This window comes from Mus musculus, chromosome 17 (genome assembly GCF_000001635.26).
Source record: "Mus musculus strain C57BL/6J chromosome 17, GRCm38.p6 C57BL/6J".
NCBI lineage: Eukaryota > Metazoa > Chordata > Mammalia > Rodentia > Muridae > Mus > Mus musculus.
In genome coordinates, this window is record NC_000083.6 from 40,832,247 (window position 1) to 40,846,414 (window position 14,168).

The window sequence follows — 14,168 nt, forward strand, 5'->3', positions numbered from 1 at the left end:
ATATGGCTCTAGGAAACTAAAATGACAAGTTGGATGCTATTTAAATCCAAATAAGAGTTTTGTTTGTTTGTTTGCGGGGGAGTTGGGTTTTTTTGGGGGGGGGCGGGGGGCGTCGAGACAAGGTTTCTTTGTGTAGCCCTGGCTGTCCTGGAATTCACTTTGTAGACCAAGCTGGCCTCAAACTCAGAAATCTGCCTGCCTCTGCCTCTGCCTCCTAAGTGTTGGGATTAAAGGTGTGTGCCACCACCACCTGGCACCAAATAAGAGTTTTAATAAGTCTGAAGTAATGATAATTTTATTTTTCTATGTTTATGCAAGATTTCAATGCTGGAGGAATGTAGACCTATAGGAATTCTCTGAAGTAATTTTTACAACTTCTGTGTGCCCAAAAAGTAACGTGACATCTCTTTCTTAAAGTTCAACTCCTTGCCTCAAGCTTCTTGCCTGTGAGTTAGAGAAATTGTTATTCAGGACAAAACCTCAGATCAAGCACTCTTCTTTTCCAACCTAGGGTAGGAAATGACTGATGCGTTGTAGATATATTTTAAGATTTTTTTTATGTTTATGGATTTTTGTCTGCAAGCATATCAGTGGACCACATGCATACAATGCCCATGGGTGGGGGGGCAGAAAAGGACATGGATCCCCTGTCATTGGAATCACAGAGCAGTTGTTAGCCACTGTGTGGGCTCTGGGACCTGAACCAGGATCCTCTGGTAAAGCAGAAAATGTCCATAAATATTGAACATCTCTGAAACTCCTATATGGCATACATAAAGCAAGGTTAAGAACATATATTTCAACTGCTTACAATTTGTGTCATAAGAGACAACTTTCAGTACATTTTTTAAAATCATACTGAACAGGTACTCTTTTTAAAATGATAAATACCCAACTCTTTGGGTATACCAGCCAGCTGAGAATTCTCATGAGCTGAAATTGGTTCTCTCTCCAATCTCAGATATTCCAGGCCATAATGTGTTTCAAGGAAAGAAAAGTGTGTGTGTGTGTGTGTGTGTGTGTGTGTGTGTGTGTGTGTGTGTGTTTACATGTGTATGTCAACTAACAACTAACCTGGGGTTCATTGGAGTCTGCCTTCCTCCTGTCTTTCTGACATTGCCACAGCCCTCTCTCCTCATTCATGGTTTTCCCTCCATTCAAGGTACACATTCAGAATGCTACTCTAGCAGGAGGTGTTGCTGTGGGCACATGTGCAGACATGGAAATCCCCCTATATGCTGCTATGACCATTGGAAGCATTGCAGGGATCATCTCTGTGCTTGGATACAAGTTCTTTAGTGTATGTATGATAAGTATATTGAACCAAACATTAAATCTGCATCATTATCTTCTCATATCCAACCAGTGGGAGGAAGCAGTGGGAAGAGTGGGAAAGAGAAATGGTGTTCCCTTCCCTATATGCCTTTCCCTGGAGGCCAGTTATCTTTCTTTCAGAAATACCATGCATATTGGCACCATGCAATGACTCTTTCCTGACTTCTGTGAGGGAGAAGATAATCTGGTATTAGTTATCAGTAACTTAGCAAGAAGTCAATGTTAAGGACTTATGTTTATTTCCTTAAAGAAGTTCCAGAGAATCTTTTATTCTGGTTTATTTGTGAACTTTGTGTTCTAATGAGGCAAATGAGATGTTCTTAGAAGATAAGAAGGTGAAGTCACTCCCTTCCAATCTAGATACTAAGGACCATATTATCTCTAACTGTATTTAAAGTGTTTGGAGGGGCTGGAGAAATCGCTCAGCGGTTAAGAGCACTGCCTGCTCTTCCAGAGGTCCTGAGTTCAAAACCACAATGTGGCTCACAACCATCTGTAATGGGATCCAATGCCTTCTTCTGGAGTGTCTGAAGATGGTTACCATGTACTTATAAACAGAAATAAATCTTAAAAATTAAATAAATAAATCTCAAAGTGTTTGGCATGGGTGCAATTCAATTTCAAAAGAAAATCAAGCCTTGGATAAGATTTCCTCTTCTGAGAAGAGAAAAAATATGGAGAGATGAGGCCAAAGAATACAAAGTCGCAGAGAGCAGAGACATACAATAAACGAACTTTGAAGTACATGAGAACTACAAATATTTTTTAATGTACCATGTATGGAAGTTATGCTAATGAGTAGCTTCTAGCTGTTTATATCAGAAATTCAAACTTTTAAAAAAGGAGTAAATGTGGACATGATGGGGCACTAATTTGGTTTGCTATTATAACATTGTAACCAATCATTTGCATTGAGTAATAGCACAGTGTATATTTTATATATGTGTGTGATATGAATTTATAGGTATATTCTTCTAGACAGTGGTTAGCTCCAGTATGGAGCTCTTTATGCCTCACAAAATAATGATCTTCCTCTCTTTTACAACCATAGCCACTGTTAGCTAATAAACTGATGATCCATGATACATGTGGGGTTCATAACTTGCATGGCTTACCTGGAGTTTTTGGAGGCCTTGCCAGCATTGTGGCCATAAGCTGGGGGATGTCTACTGCGTGAGTAAAAAAAACCAATGGGTGTTTCTTGTCCTGTGCTTTGTAACTGTGTCTGTTGAAATACATAGTGATGAGGGTGGGTCCCTGTTGTTCCTATTGTTGTCATTGTTATCATTCGAGGCTCAAGGAGACATAAAGGAAAGAATACCCCGAATGAATCTTTTCCAGTTGCCTCCTTTCACAGCATTCACTTGTTTAATCTTTCATCAACTCTGTTATCAGCCCGCTTTGAGAGAAGCACTATGCTAGTGATGGCACCACGTTCAAAGTTCACCTTCCATTAATTTAGTAGCCATACACATTCCACAACTGCTTATACATTCTTCTGTCCCCAACTTATAATGGCTTTTAAAAGTTTTACACTTATTTCCTTGGGGAGTGTGTGTGTGAAAATAGAAGGCATGTCCATGTCATATGTGCATGTGGAAGTCAGAAGGCAGCTTGCAGGAGTTGATTCTTTTCTTGCATGTGGATCCAGGTATCCACCTCAGATAGTAGGACTGGATAGCAATCTTCCTTATACACTGAGCCATCTCTAGGCCCAATATTTTATTATCTTTATTTTAAGGCGATGGTTCACAAACTGTAGGTCAAGACCCCTTTGCAAGTTGAATGACCCTTTCACAGGGCTTGCATACCAGATATCCTGCAGATAAATCATAGCAGCAAAATTGCAGTTATGAAGTAGCAACAAAAAATAATTTTTTGGTTGAGGGTCACCACAACATGAGGAACTACATTAAAAGGCTGCAGCATTATAAAAATTGAGAACCACTATTTTAAGATAATTGTTTTTGGCATTACCAACATATTCTTCAGTGTCATCATTGCCCTCTCCCTAACATGTGTGCTGCACTTTAGCTTTTCTAATGTTATTAATGGGCCTTCTATTTCACTAAAGTTGTTTATGTAGAGTGGTAAGGAAATGACAGCTATATTGTTTTAGATATTATCCCTCTTACTGTCTAGAAGATGGATTTAGGAACTGATATTCAGTAGATATTTATTGTATGAGTCAAATCAAGTACCAATCATTTGAAAGTCTGTATCTTCTTATGATGAATGCTTTCTTAACCATGGCTAGTGAATGACAAAGGAAAACAAATAGAAAATAGACAAGCACAAGTAACCACACATTTGCTTGTAGGTAAAACAATACGTTGTCCTCAAGATAGCAAACGTGCTTACCTTCAGTAGACAAGGTTTGTTTGTTGCCATTCATTCTTAGAAAAACATCTAATTCTTTGACTTTGATTACCTAGGTCTATGGCTATGCAGGCAGCAGCACTGGGATCTTCCATTGGCTCAGCGATTGTTGGAGGTTTGCTTACAGGTCTGTATCAAAAGGGAACATTTAGCTGGGTTCCATGGTAAATGCTTGTAACCATGGCTACTTCAGAGGTTAATATGGAAGGACTGGGACTTCTCAACCACTTTAAAATTAACTCAAAACAATAAGAATAATAACATTAAGGTCTTCTGCCAGTACTCTATTACTACATTACTCAGCAGAAGATACAAGTTCACTGGTAAATCCAAAATGTGCTAAGCTTCTGCTAATTATGTCAGCAAAAAGAGGTGTTTTCATAACAGTATTATAACTACTTAGCAAAGAAGAAGCCGCCCCTATCCACGTGCTTTGATCTCCATCTGCCAACACAGGTCTAATTCTGAAGTTGCCTATCTGGAACCAGCCACCTGATGAATACTGCTATGATGACTCTGTTTCTTGGAAGGTAATGTACAGGCTTAAAAAAGAATGTAGATGACAGTTCTGCCACCATGCAGGTAGCCAAGAACCCCTTTGCTCTTCCATATCAATACGATGGCTAGGCAAGGAGGACATGCAAAATGCTGGACTCTAGCAGCCTCTGCTCTTTCCTATTTGGGGGTGTCTGCAGGGACAGCAGATAGGTAGAAACAATGGCAACTGGTTTTCCATAGAGTTATAGTCCTTATTTAGGAGTAGAGTATGAGGACTTTTATTGAAATTAATCATCTACCCTTGCCAGTAGCCAGTGTTATTGCTCCCATCCTTGGCTTAGACACTTGGCCTAGGAGACTTCATTGTGCTTTTGATTTTATGGTGACCAGACCTTTACATCACCCTTTCTGGCTCCTCTTATGGTGACAAGGCCTTTTCTCTTTCTGTAGTCTTATCTCTGTTTTCTAGTCTTTCTCTCTCCCTCTCTCCCTCCCTTTTCTCTCTCCCTCCCTTCTCTCTCTCTCTCTCTCTCTCTCTCTCTCTCTCTCTCTCTCTCTCCCTCCCCCCCTCCCTCCCTCCCTTTCTCTCTCTCTGTTTCTCTCTCTCCTGCTAGCTACCTTCTACCACCTTGGCTGCTTTTGAATTATCCACTTGATTCTTCACCTAAGAAATTCAACAACTCAGCTGCCACTAGGAAGAGTAGCCAGAGTGCCACACTCTACCATTTTGTTTCTGTTGAATGTGAGGACCTTTTGGGAATCAAAGCCACTTTGGGAAGCCAATCCCCAGGCACAAATTAGGGCTCTTGGAAGAGAGTGCTGAAAACCAGTCACTGAATGGACACCAGGCTTATCTGAGGGCTCAGAGCAGCCTGGAAGCAGGCACTGCCCACACATGCTTCTACCAGGTCTGCTTCTGGATCCTCTGCTATGTCTGCTGCTTGATCTAATACTGCATCTCCAGCCTTCCAGCAGCTGACTGCCTTGCTGCTTATCCACATGGCCTGTCAGCTGTTAATTACTTGATTCCAAAGTAGGCTGTAGTGGTGCACATCTTTAATCCCAACACCAGAGGGCAGAAGCAGGTGGATATATTGTGAGATTGAGGCAAGCCTACTCTACATAGTAAGTTCCAGGACAGTCAGACTGTTGCAAGAGAAGAGAAGAGGAGAGAGAGAGAGAGAGAGAGAGAGAGAGAGAGAGAGAGAGAGAGAGAGAGAGAGAGAGAGAGAGAGAGAGAGAGAGAGACTCTGTCACAAAAAAAAGAAAAGAGAAGAGAAAGAAAAGAAAACAGAAATGAAAAAGATAAGAAAGAATGAAGAGAGAAAGAAGGAAAAGAGAAAGAGAGAGAGGAAGGAAGGAAGGAAGGAAGGAAGGAAGGAAGGAAGGAGGGAAGGAGGTAAGGAGGGAGGAAGGAAGGAAGGAAGGAAGGAAGGAAGGAAGTAAGGAGGGAGGAAGGAAGGAAGGAAGGAAGGAAGGAAGGAAGGAGGGAAGGAGGGAAGGAGGGAAGGAGGGAAGGAGGGAAGGAGGGAAGGAGGGAAGGAGGGAAGGAAGGAAGGAGGGAGGAAGGAAGGAGGTAAGGAGGGAGGAAGGAAGGAAGGAAGGAAGGAAGGAAGGAAGGAAGGAAGGAAGGAAGGAAGGAAGGAAGGAGGGAAGGAGAAAAGGAGGGAAGTAGGGAAGGAGGGAAGGAGGGAAGGAGGGAAGGAGGGAAGGAAGGAGGGAGGGAGGAAGGAAGGAAGGAAGGAAGGAAGGAAGGAAGGAAGGAAGGAAGGAAGGAAGGAAGGAAAAAATAAGCTCCTAGTCAACTTGCCATTGCCACTATACCATCCCTGCTGTTTTGCTGTTGCATTCCCTGTCTCTGCTGCTGCTTTCTTATTACCAGCTCAGCTTGCAACTACTCCAAGAAAGAAAGATCACTCAAGAGAAGCCGTGTCTGATACACAACATCACGAGAGGCAATGCTGCAGTGCCTCTTAGCTCACCGGATGAAGCTGAGCAGCATGCACTTATAGCATGAGAAGGGATGATTGGAACATGTACAGCCACCTTATTGTTGATGTTCAGACACAGCCTTGTCTCCTAACTATAGTCACACTCATTAAGGCTTGAGTTTGGGACAAAACTTGGCGTTGCCTCTCAACACCCGTCAGACAAGTCCTTCTGCCAGCACCAGAGGAAACGCTTTCCCTCTGACCAGCATGGAGACAGGCACAAAGTCATCTAGAAGTGATTGTGCCTTCGGATAGCATATATCTGGTATCTTAGAATTAGCAGAAATGTTAACAGCGTTCTGTATCATGCACTACAGTGCTTAGCTGCCTGGGAAGAACTGAGTTCTGCTTCCCTGTCTTAACTCCACTGAAGAAAACTTTGCTTAAGTCCCACACGTGTGTAGCATGCGTGTGATAAACTGCATGAACTTCCTAGTCACAGAGAGAAACAAGGCAGTTCTTCTAGCCAGAGAAAAATCAACACGTAAGGGCTGGAGAGATGACTCAGCAGTGAAGGGAGCATAGTTCTCTTGTAGAGGACCTGGGTTCGTTTCCAGCATCCAAATCAGCTGACTCACAACCACCTCCATTTCCCAGGCATCTAAAACCCTCTTCTGACCTTCATGGGTTCCTCTATGCAATGCAGGCACACACACACACACACACACACACACACGCAAATAAATTAAAATAAATAAATGAAAAATAGAAATTATAAAAAGTTCCTCTCCAAAGCAGAAACTAAGTAGACACTGAATTTAACTAACCAATGTCATGTCTGTTCTTTTATACCAATTCTTAGAAGGTGTTCATAGAAAATACTATCCAACAGTTTGGTGTATTGTGTTCAAGGTAAAAGTAGGAAGAAAAAGCAGATGTGCTGTGCAAGACTGAAGGCTTTTAGAAAGCACACATCAAAAGTTCCTGTATCTAACAAACTTAAGCTTCTTTCCAGCTCCCACATTCGGCCTGTTGACCCCAGGGTCACCCTCTCCCAAAGCATTTTCTTCACACCTTGACTGGCATAGAAGCTTCAACAGATTAGTAGGAAAACTGGGTGTGGGAAGTAGAGAATGCAGTCAAAGTTGGTGAGATAAATGACTTGTTTTTATATTTTCCTTTATATGAATAATTTGTAATTCACCATTTTTCTAAGCTTAGATAATAATTCCAGAAAACACCTTTGCTTCAGTGCTCATTGATAACAGGCCAGGCAACAGAAGCATTAAGTGTCACAGTATTTCTTTTGTTTTTCAAGGTTCCCAAATTCAGAGAACTTGATAATCGCTTCTTTCAACATGCAAATCACAACCACGTGGAACATGAAGTCTAAAAGCTGATCCTAAACTCTGCATCCTCGGAATTGCCAAGAAGAGTCAAATTTAAAGAAACAAAAACTTGGTATCCAAAGAGATAGGCATGACAATAGATAAATTCCAGCCCCAAATGGCCAGTGTACAAATGTGTTTAGTTTTACTATTATTCCATGCTGTCCAAATGATTTCTCAGTTGACAGGAAAATGCTCAGAAAGCCGTCTATCCCAGGCTCTAAGAATGAAGTTGCAAATGGATAGCTTCATCGAGAATGTTTGATTGTATCATTGATATCTTGCAAAAGAGATGAATTATAGAAATCAATACTTCTTGATCACATCAGACTTTATCCACTTTTTTGGTTAGTTTACATCTTTGTGCATGTGTGTCATACCCCTTCCCCTACCCTCTGCACATCCCTACCCACTGCAGTTCCTCATGATTCCCCACTCCCTCCATCTGGGTCCCTTCCTCCCCTCAGTTAGGTATTCCTTGTTTTATTACATGTATTCTATCCGCAACCCTTTAGCTTCCTAATGTACATACCATGTCTTCAGTTCCAAAGAGTTTAAAGCTGAAGTCAAAGGACATATTAAAGAGTCTATACTAGAAAAATGAGCCGGGTGGTGGTGGTGCACACCTTTAATCCCAGCTCTTGGGAGGCAGAGGCAGGCGGATTTCTGAGTGCGAGGCCAGCCTGGTCTATAAAGTGAGTTCCAGGACAGCCAGGGATATACAGAAAAACCCTGTCTCAAAAATAGCCCCCCCCCCAAAAAAAAGAAAAAGAAAAAGAAATCTATGTAAATAAAAAGCAATATTAATGTTCTAGTTAGCATCTTTTTAAATCTTAAAAACAGTCATAGTAATGTTATACTGTTGTTTGTTTGCATATTCTTATCCTTAATTTCTTTTTATGGTTCTTATTTGTAATAGGAGTTTAAAAGCCATCTGTTATAAAATTTTAAATGATTAAATGTTATATAAAATGGGGTGTTTGTCTTTATCTCTTCTTTATATGATTAAATCCATTTAACAAGCACATACACTCACACCTCATACTAATGTGATTTAAAAATATATTACTTATGTATTCCCTATAAAAATCAAGTGTCCTGTGCATAGTATAACTTTTAAAAGACTGCATTTAGAAAAAATGACTAGCACAGTTATATTGAACCATTTTTATAAAAATTAAGAAGTATTTTTCATATTCAGAGCTTTTGATATTTTTTACATCCCCCAGTCCTGAAATCTTAACAGGAAGCAACTAGGCACCAAAAAAGATATGTGCCCTGCTATGATCATAGGGAAAATTGTGGGCAATATGAGGACACAAAGTTATAAGAGAGTTGATGGTGTCAATGTCTGCCTTATGAACACTCTCCCTTACCTTTCTTCAATACAGGACTTAGAGCTCCAAAATTTTGCTTTTTACACTCAGAGTTAACATTATTTTATTCATGGTAGTACATTGCCATTCTTTAATGGACAGGATATTTTCATTGGGAAGAAATAACAGATCATAATCTTGAGCAAATTTGTCCAGAGTTACTGTAGTGAACCCATTTAATAATTACCAATGGAATAGTTTATGTTTAGTTTTTATCATTATGAAGTTCACAGGAAATAAAAAACATTGACATTTTGAAAGGCACAGCATAAGGTAAGTACCATCACTTTCTGTCTTTAATAGGGTAGCCCAAGGTAATACATAGAAACCAATGATTGTTTTCACACGGGGAAAAATAACCTTTACTATATCAATAAGTGTAATCAAAGGCATAGTACACATCTATTTAATCTATTTTCTCTGAAAGTTGGTAAATTATTTTCATATGAGGATTTATGTTTTCTACTCAAATAAATTCACTTTTCCCGTTCGGTAAATCTGCTCTGAGTTTATCATGATATTCACATGGAAAATGTATTACTCTAGTCTTCTACCTTCCCCATTTTCATTATATTTATTCACTTTATCTACCCCTATTATATTGTTTGTTCCAATCCAGTTCGTTTTTGTAGATCCAACAAAATTGTATGTGCCTGTATTCTGGCTGTGCACAGGTGTGTATATGAGGAACTGAAGACCTAGTTACTTTAACCATATTTATTTGCAGCAGTGGGTTTCTTACTCAAGTTTAAAGCCTAAACTCTGTTTTTTTTTTTTAAACACTTAATTAACCTAAACACTTTCATGTCACCACAAAAACAAAATTCAGTGTGTATACTCTATTGCATCAGTTCACATGATAGAACAAAATTTCAAGATCTATTTATGTGATTTGTTCCAGGAAGTTTTGTCAGTCTTTGTTCTTGACTAAAGCTGAAGGGGTGACCAAGAATCGATAGATGCAATTTCAGACAGGTTTGAGAAACTTACCATTTCACAAATCTGGAGTTCTCTAGCTCTAGTTTCTACAGCCTTCGAGCTGGCTTTTGCACAAGGTGAGAAAAGTCTGCTGTTTGGGGTCAGGGAGATTTCCCAATTGTTCTCCTTTATTCCAAACCAGTTTTATTCAGAATAAACATTAGCCTGTTTTAATTCTCTTCTCTGGGTGTGTGGCCTTTATACAGGTTGCTTTTTTTTTTCTTTACTACTTATGGAAGGTTAACCTCACACTACTCATGTACCCTGAGTGACAGTTCAGGAGGCAGTCAGGGATGCTGGTACATGCTCACAGTCTCAAGTACCAGGAAACAAGGTGGGAAGATGGCAATAAATTCAAGCCAACCTGAGCTGCATAGCAAAGGCCTTTCACAAATGACTAAAATCACAAAAATGTGAGTGACAAAAAAATCTTTTCTGAATAAACCAAACATCTGGCCAGTCCCAGGAAACAATTCTCCTAGATTATTACTATCAACAAAACCAAAAAGAAAACCAACTCAGCAATCTTCAATGGGACAAGGCTATAAATCTCCTACGCTCAGGAACATCTGAATCAATGTTCCTGACTAGTCTTTCTGAAGCTCACAACTGATCAGATTTTTCACTACTATCCCAGGGACTCAATTGAGCTGCATCTCACTGCCATGATAGATCCCAAGGAATCTTGTCATGTGTGTATCATACAATATGGGTGTGCCCATGTACCGCATCACACTTCTGGAGGCTGAACAGGGTCTTATAAAGTCGGTTCCTTCCCTCCACCTTTATCTGAAAACAGGGATTGGACTCAGGTTGTCAGGCTTGTACAACAAATGACTGTATTCACTAAGCCATTCCACCTCTCCCAGTAGTCAAGTCTTTCAGTCTGGAAACCTCTAACAGTTTCTGCTATACCTTTCTGATGTTCGTGATCTTGGATCTTTTGAAAACTACAGGCCACTTGCATTGACTCCAGGTGATTTGGATTTATCTGGTGTTTCCTTACAAATTGGATTCAGGCAATACAACATTAACAGCAATTTAACTTGTATTTTTTTTTTAATTGCAAAGGTGAGGTTCTGCATTACGTTGCTTCCTCCTGCATGGAACAAGCTTTGAGCTTGTTTTGTCATTAATGATAGTTCTTTGATCGCTGATGAATTTGATTTTTTTCCCTCTTCCTTAAAGTTTCTTGTTCAGGGAAGACAGGACAGACAATACAGTCAGTCAAGTGCATCCCATGCAGGTATAAAGACATGAGTTCTAGCCAAAAAGTCAGTTGGTGACATACTTTGTAATCTCAGTGCTGGGTAAGATCAGTAGATCTCCAGATCTCATGGGCTAACCAAACTAACTTACTTGCTGAGCTCAAGGCTAATGAGCAACCATGTCTCAAAAAAAACAAAATAGATGGTACTTGAGGAATGTCACCCAAGCTTAGACGCTGGCCTCCACAAGCATGCTCACACGTGTGCATGTGTATCCACTCCCACACTAGCGCCTACACAAACATGTTTGCATACACACAGGATAAGTAAATCACTTGTTGCTTTGACTTTGTAATTATTATTTTGTGGGCAAGTAATGTGAGATGCTCATGGTCCCTGTGTCAGCACCTTTCTCCTAAGGCTTTCAGTGTGTTTATTTACTAGTTGATATCCCTATAGACTTATAATTTCTTATTCAATTCTTTACAAAAGGTTGTATTAAACTGTTGTGAACATGACATTATTCCAGATTTGGCCAGTGTAAACCATTTTGCGATGCTCTCTAGATCTTTCTCTTATGTGTTTGTTTCTTCTTTGCCTGTGTTAGCTCTGGAATCAGCCATTCCTTTAAGTACTAGTTTCTTCAAATGGTATTTATCCTCCGGGATGTAAAGGTAGTTGTATCATTGTTATTGTGGTGTTTGTTCTCCTTGACCCTCTCTATTGTCAGAAACAAATAAATTAAGTGATGTGAATCTGTATGTATATGCTTTTATGAATTATTAGTCTGATTTATCTAAATGTTTAGACAAAATGGGCACTATTACAAGACTTTATTTAAGAATGAGCAACTGAGAAATAATGATGCAAGAGTTGCTGCTCAGTATGACATTGACAGTCAGTGAGTTCTGCATTAGAGAAATCCCTGTATACTGGGTTTCAGGAAGAAAGTGATTTTTAGCCCAAAGTTCATTTTCCACTTTGATGTTGATGATATACAAAAACTGTTGTGCCTCCTACAGATAAAATGCTGCAAAGAAGGGAATTCTGTATCCCGTAATGGGGTCCTTCATGATGGTGAACCTTCTGGACTCCAACAAACTGCCTACAGTCAGCTAATAATAAAGAAAACATGTGTAAACCAACTGCTCAAAAACATCCATAATCTTTGAATAAGCACATAAGCAAAGTTAAAAATATCAGGGCCACTTATTTAGAATAAAGGATGTATATGTATGAGATTATTATGAACCATGATAATATCTTTAGGATCTGATCTAAGAAGTGTCTATGTCAGTCCAAAACTATTCTGATAGAAACATTTTCATCACCATGTCAGAGACTTCATCAGAAGATCATACAGTACATTTCTTTGAGTTTATTGATTGTGAATGTATATTTGAGGTATATATCTTACAATATTAATTTGTAGATCTTGACATTCTGAATAGTCTCTTCAACATCTTCAAATATCCCACTTACAAAAAGAAAAAGAAAAGGGAGGAAGGAAGGAAGGAAGGAAGGAAGGAAGGAAGGAAGGAAGGAAGGAAGGAGGGAGGGAGGGAGGGAGGGAGCAAGAAAGGAAGGAATCTAGTTAGTAAGTTTTAGGGATCATTATGCAGAAGCATCTGAGTTCAAGGCCAGCCTGGTCTACAGAGTGATATCACAGCCAAGGCTACACAGAGAAACCCTGTCTCAAAAAAACAAAGTCAAACATACAAAAATCTGTCTCAAAGTTGTGTGAGAATGAAAGTGAGTAGTGGATCTCAGAAGCATTGAGGGAGGGTACATATAATCAAAACACACTGTATACTACTGAAAATGTAATGCAATGCTTATATTTTAGTAGTATTGTTAAGACAAGTAAGAACTTTTACATTGTATGAACCAAAAGTATGAAGTTTCAGGGTTTTCAAGGCCATTTTAGCATTCAATTAAGTCATTAGAAAGACACAAATTTTGGAAAAAATAATGTATTGGCAGCCATAATTAGTTGTTGCAAAATAACAAGAATTAAATAATATTTGGATAGAGATACATGTGCTCAGGATAAGGTCAAGCGAACCCAGGCAACGTTTGTGGATATTTGGACCTCAAGGGGTCAATCAGAGGAGATTTACTCTTAAAAACTATTTCTGGCAATATACAAACCTAGACATCTCTTTAAAAAGGGCATTTTAATTGAGAAAGTATCCCTAAAAACATTGCCTGTAGACAAGTTTGTGGGCTCTTGTCTTCATTAATGATTGATATTGAAAAGCCCAGGTAGGTGATGCTCTAACCTAAGGCCTAGATTGTGTAAGAGTTTTGACAAACACTCAGGATGTACATATTAAGCCAGACAGATTGAGTACTTTGCCACAAGTGGCCTAAGAAAAAACAGAATCTGAATACAAATTCAAGTCTTTCAAAAATCACACTTTTGGTCACTCTGATATATCAGACTCTTTCTGTCATTAGCATGGTATAATACTTTGTGTTCACAAAAGAAACATTTTGGACATACCTCATGAATACAGACAACAAATTGTGTCTGAGAGGTGACCACAAGAAGATATTATACCCATTTTAAACACTCAACACAACCTCCATAGCAGTAGGACATCGTTTTAAAGCATAAAAAACAACTGCAGAAAGAACTTTGGGATCACTTGCATACATACTTTAATGAAAGAAGAAAAATATCAATTGGACAACTTTACCTAAGTCCCCACATTTAGTATAAAACTTTTCAGTTCAATAGTCTATATCAAGGAAGCTTTGTGACCTCTCATTACTCGATACTTGACCATGACTTTTGACCACAGCTGATGGATTTCACTATGGCTGGAATTATAAGAAGACATAGACACAGATGGATCAGAGAATCCATAAAGGCACAGACAAGAAATTCATATCTGATCATATCCAGTCATTATCCTACACATTTAGAAGAACAATTAAGGAACAATTATGGCAATATTTAGTTGTTATTTGTCACAATCAGTCTCCAGATGATACATTAATCATGGCCAGATGTGAGCCAGATATGCTCATTGTCACCTCTGGGAACCAGCAACATGTTATAGATATCAA

At 39.2% G+C, this 14,168-nt stretch overlaps 1 protein-coding gene across 3 annotated transcripts in view; it reads left to right on the forward strand.

The window, feature by feature from the left end:
- Rhag (Rhesus blood group-associated A glycoprotein) overlaps nucleotides 1-11,848 on the forward strand; it is a 32,996-nt gene extending 21,148 nt beyond the window's left edge. The window contains exons 6-10 of one of the 3 annotated variants that reach the window (NM_011269.2): nucleotides 1,163-1,300; nucleotides 2,387-2,508; nucleotides 3,771-3,841; nucleotides 4,171-4,244; nucleotides 7,462-8,508. In NM_011269.2, coding sequence (NP_035399.1) covers nucleotides 1,163-1,300; nucleotides 2,387-2,508; nucleotides 3,771-3,841; nucleotides 4,171-4,244; nucleotides 7,462-7,536 — 480 coding nt within the window. In that variant the 3' untranslated portion in view covers nucleotides 7,537-8,508. Of the gene's footprint in view, nucleotides 1-1,162; nucleotides 1,301-2,386; nucleotides 2,509-3,770; nucleotides 3,842-4,117; nucleotides 4,245-7,461 lie in introns of those variants that run through there. The other 2 variants (XM_006523913.3, XM_006523912.2) reach the window with 2 other exon arrangements.
- The last annotated feature ends 2,320 nt before the right edge of the window (nucleotides 11,849-14,168 follow it).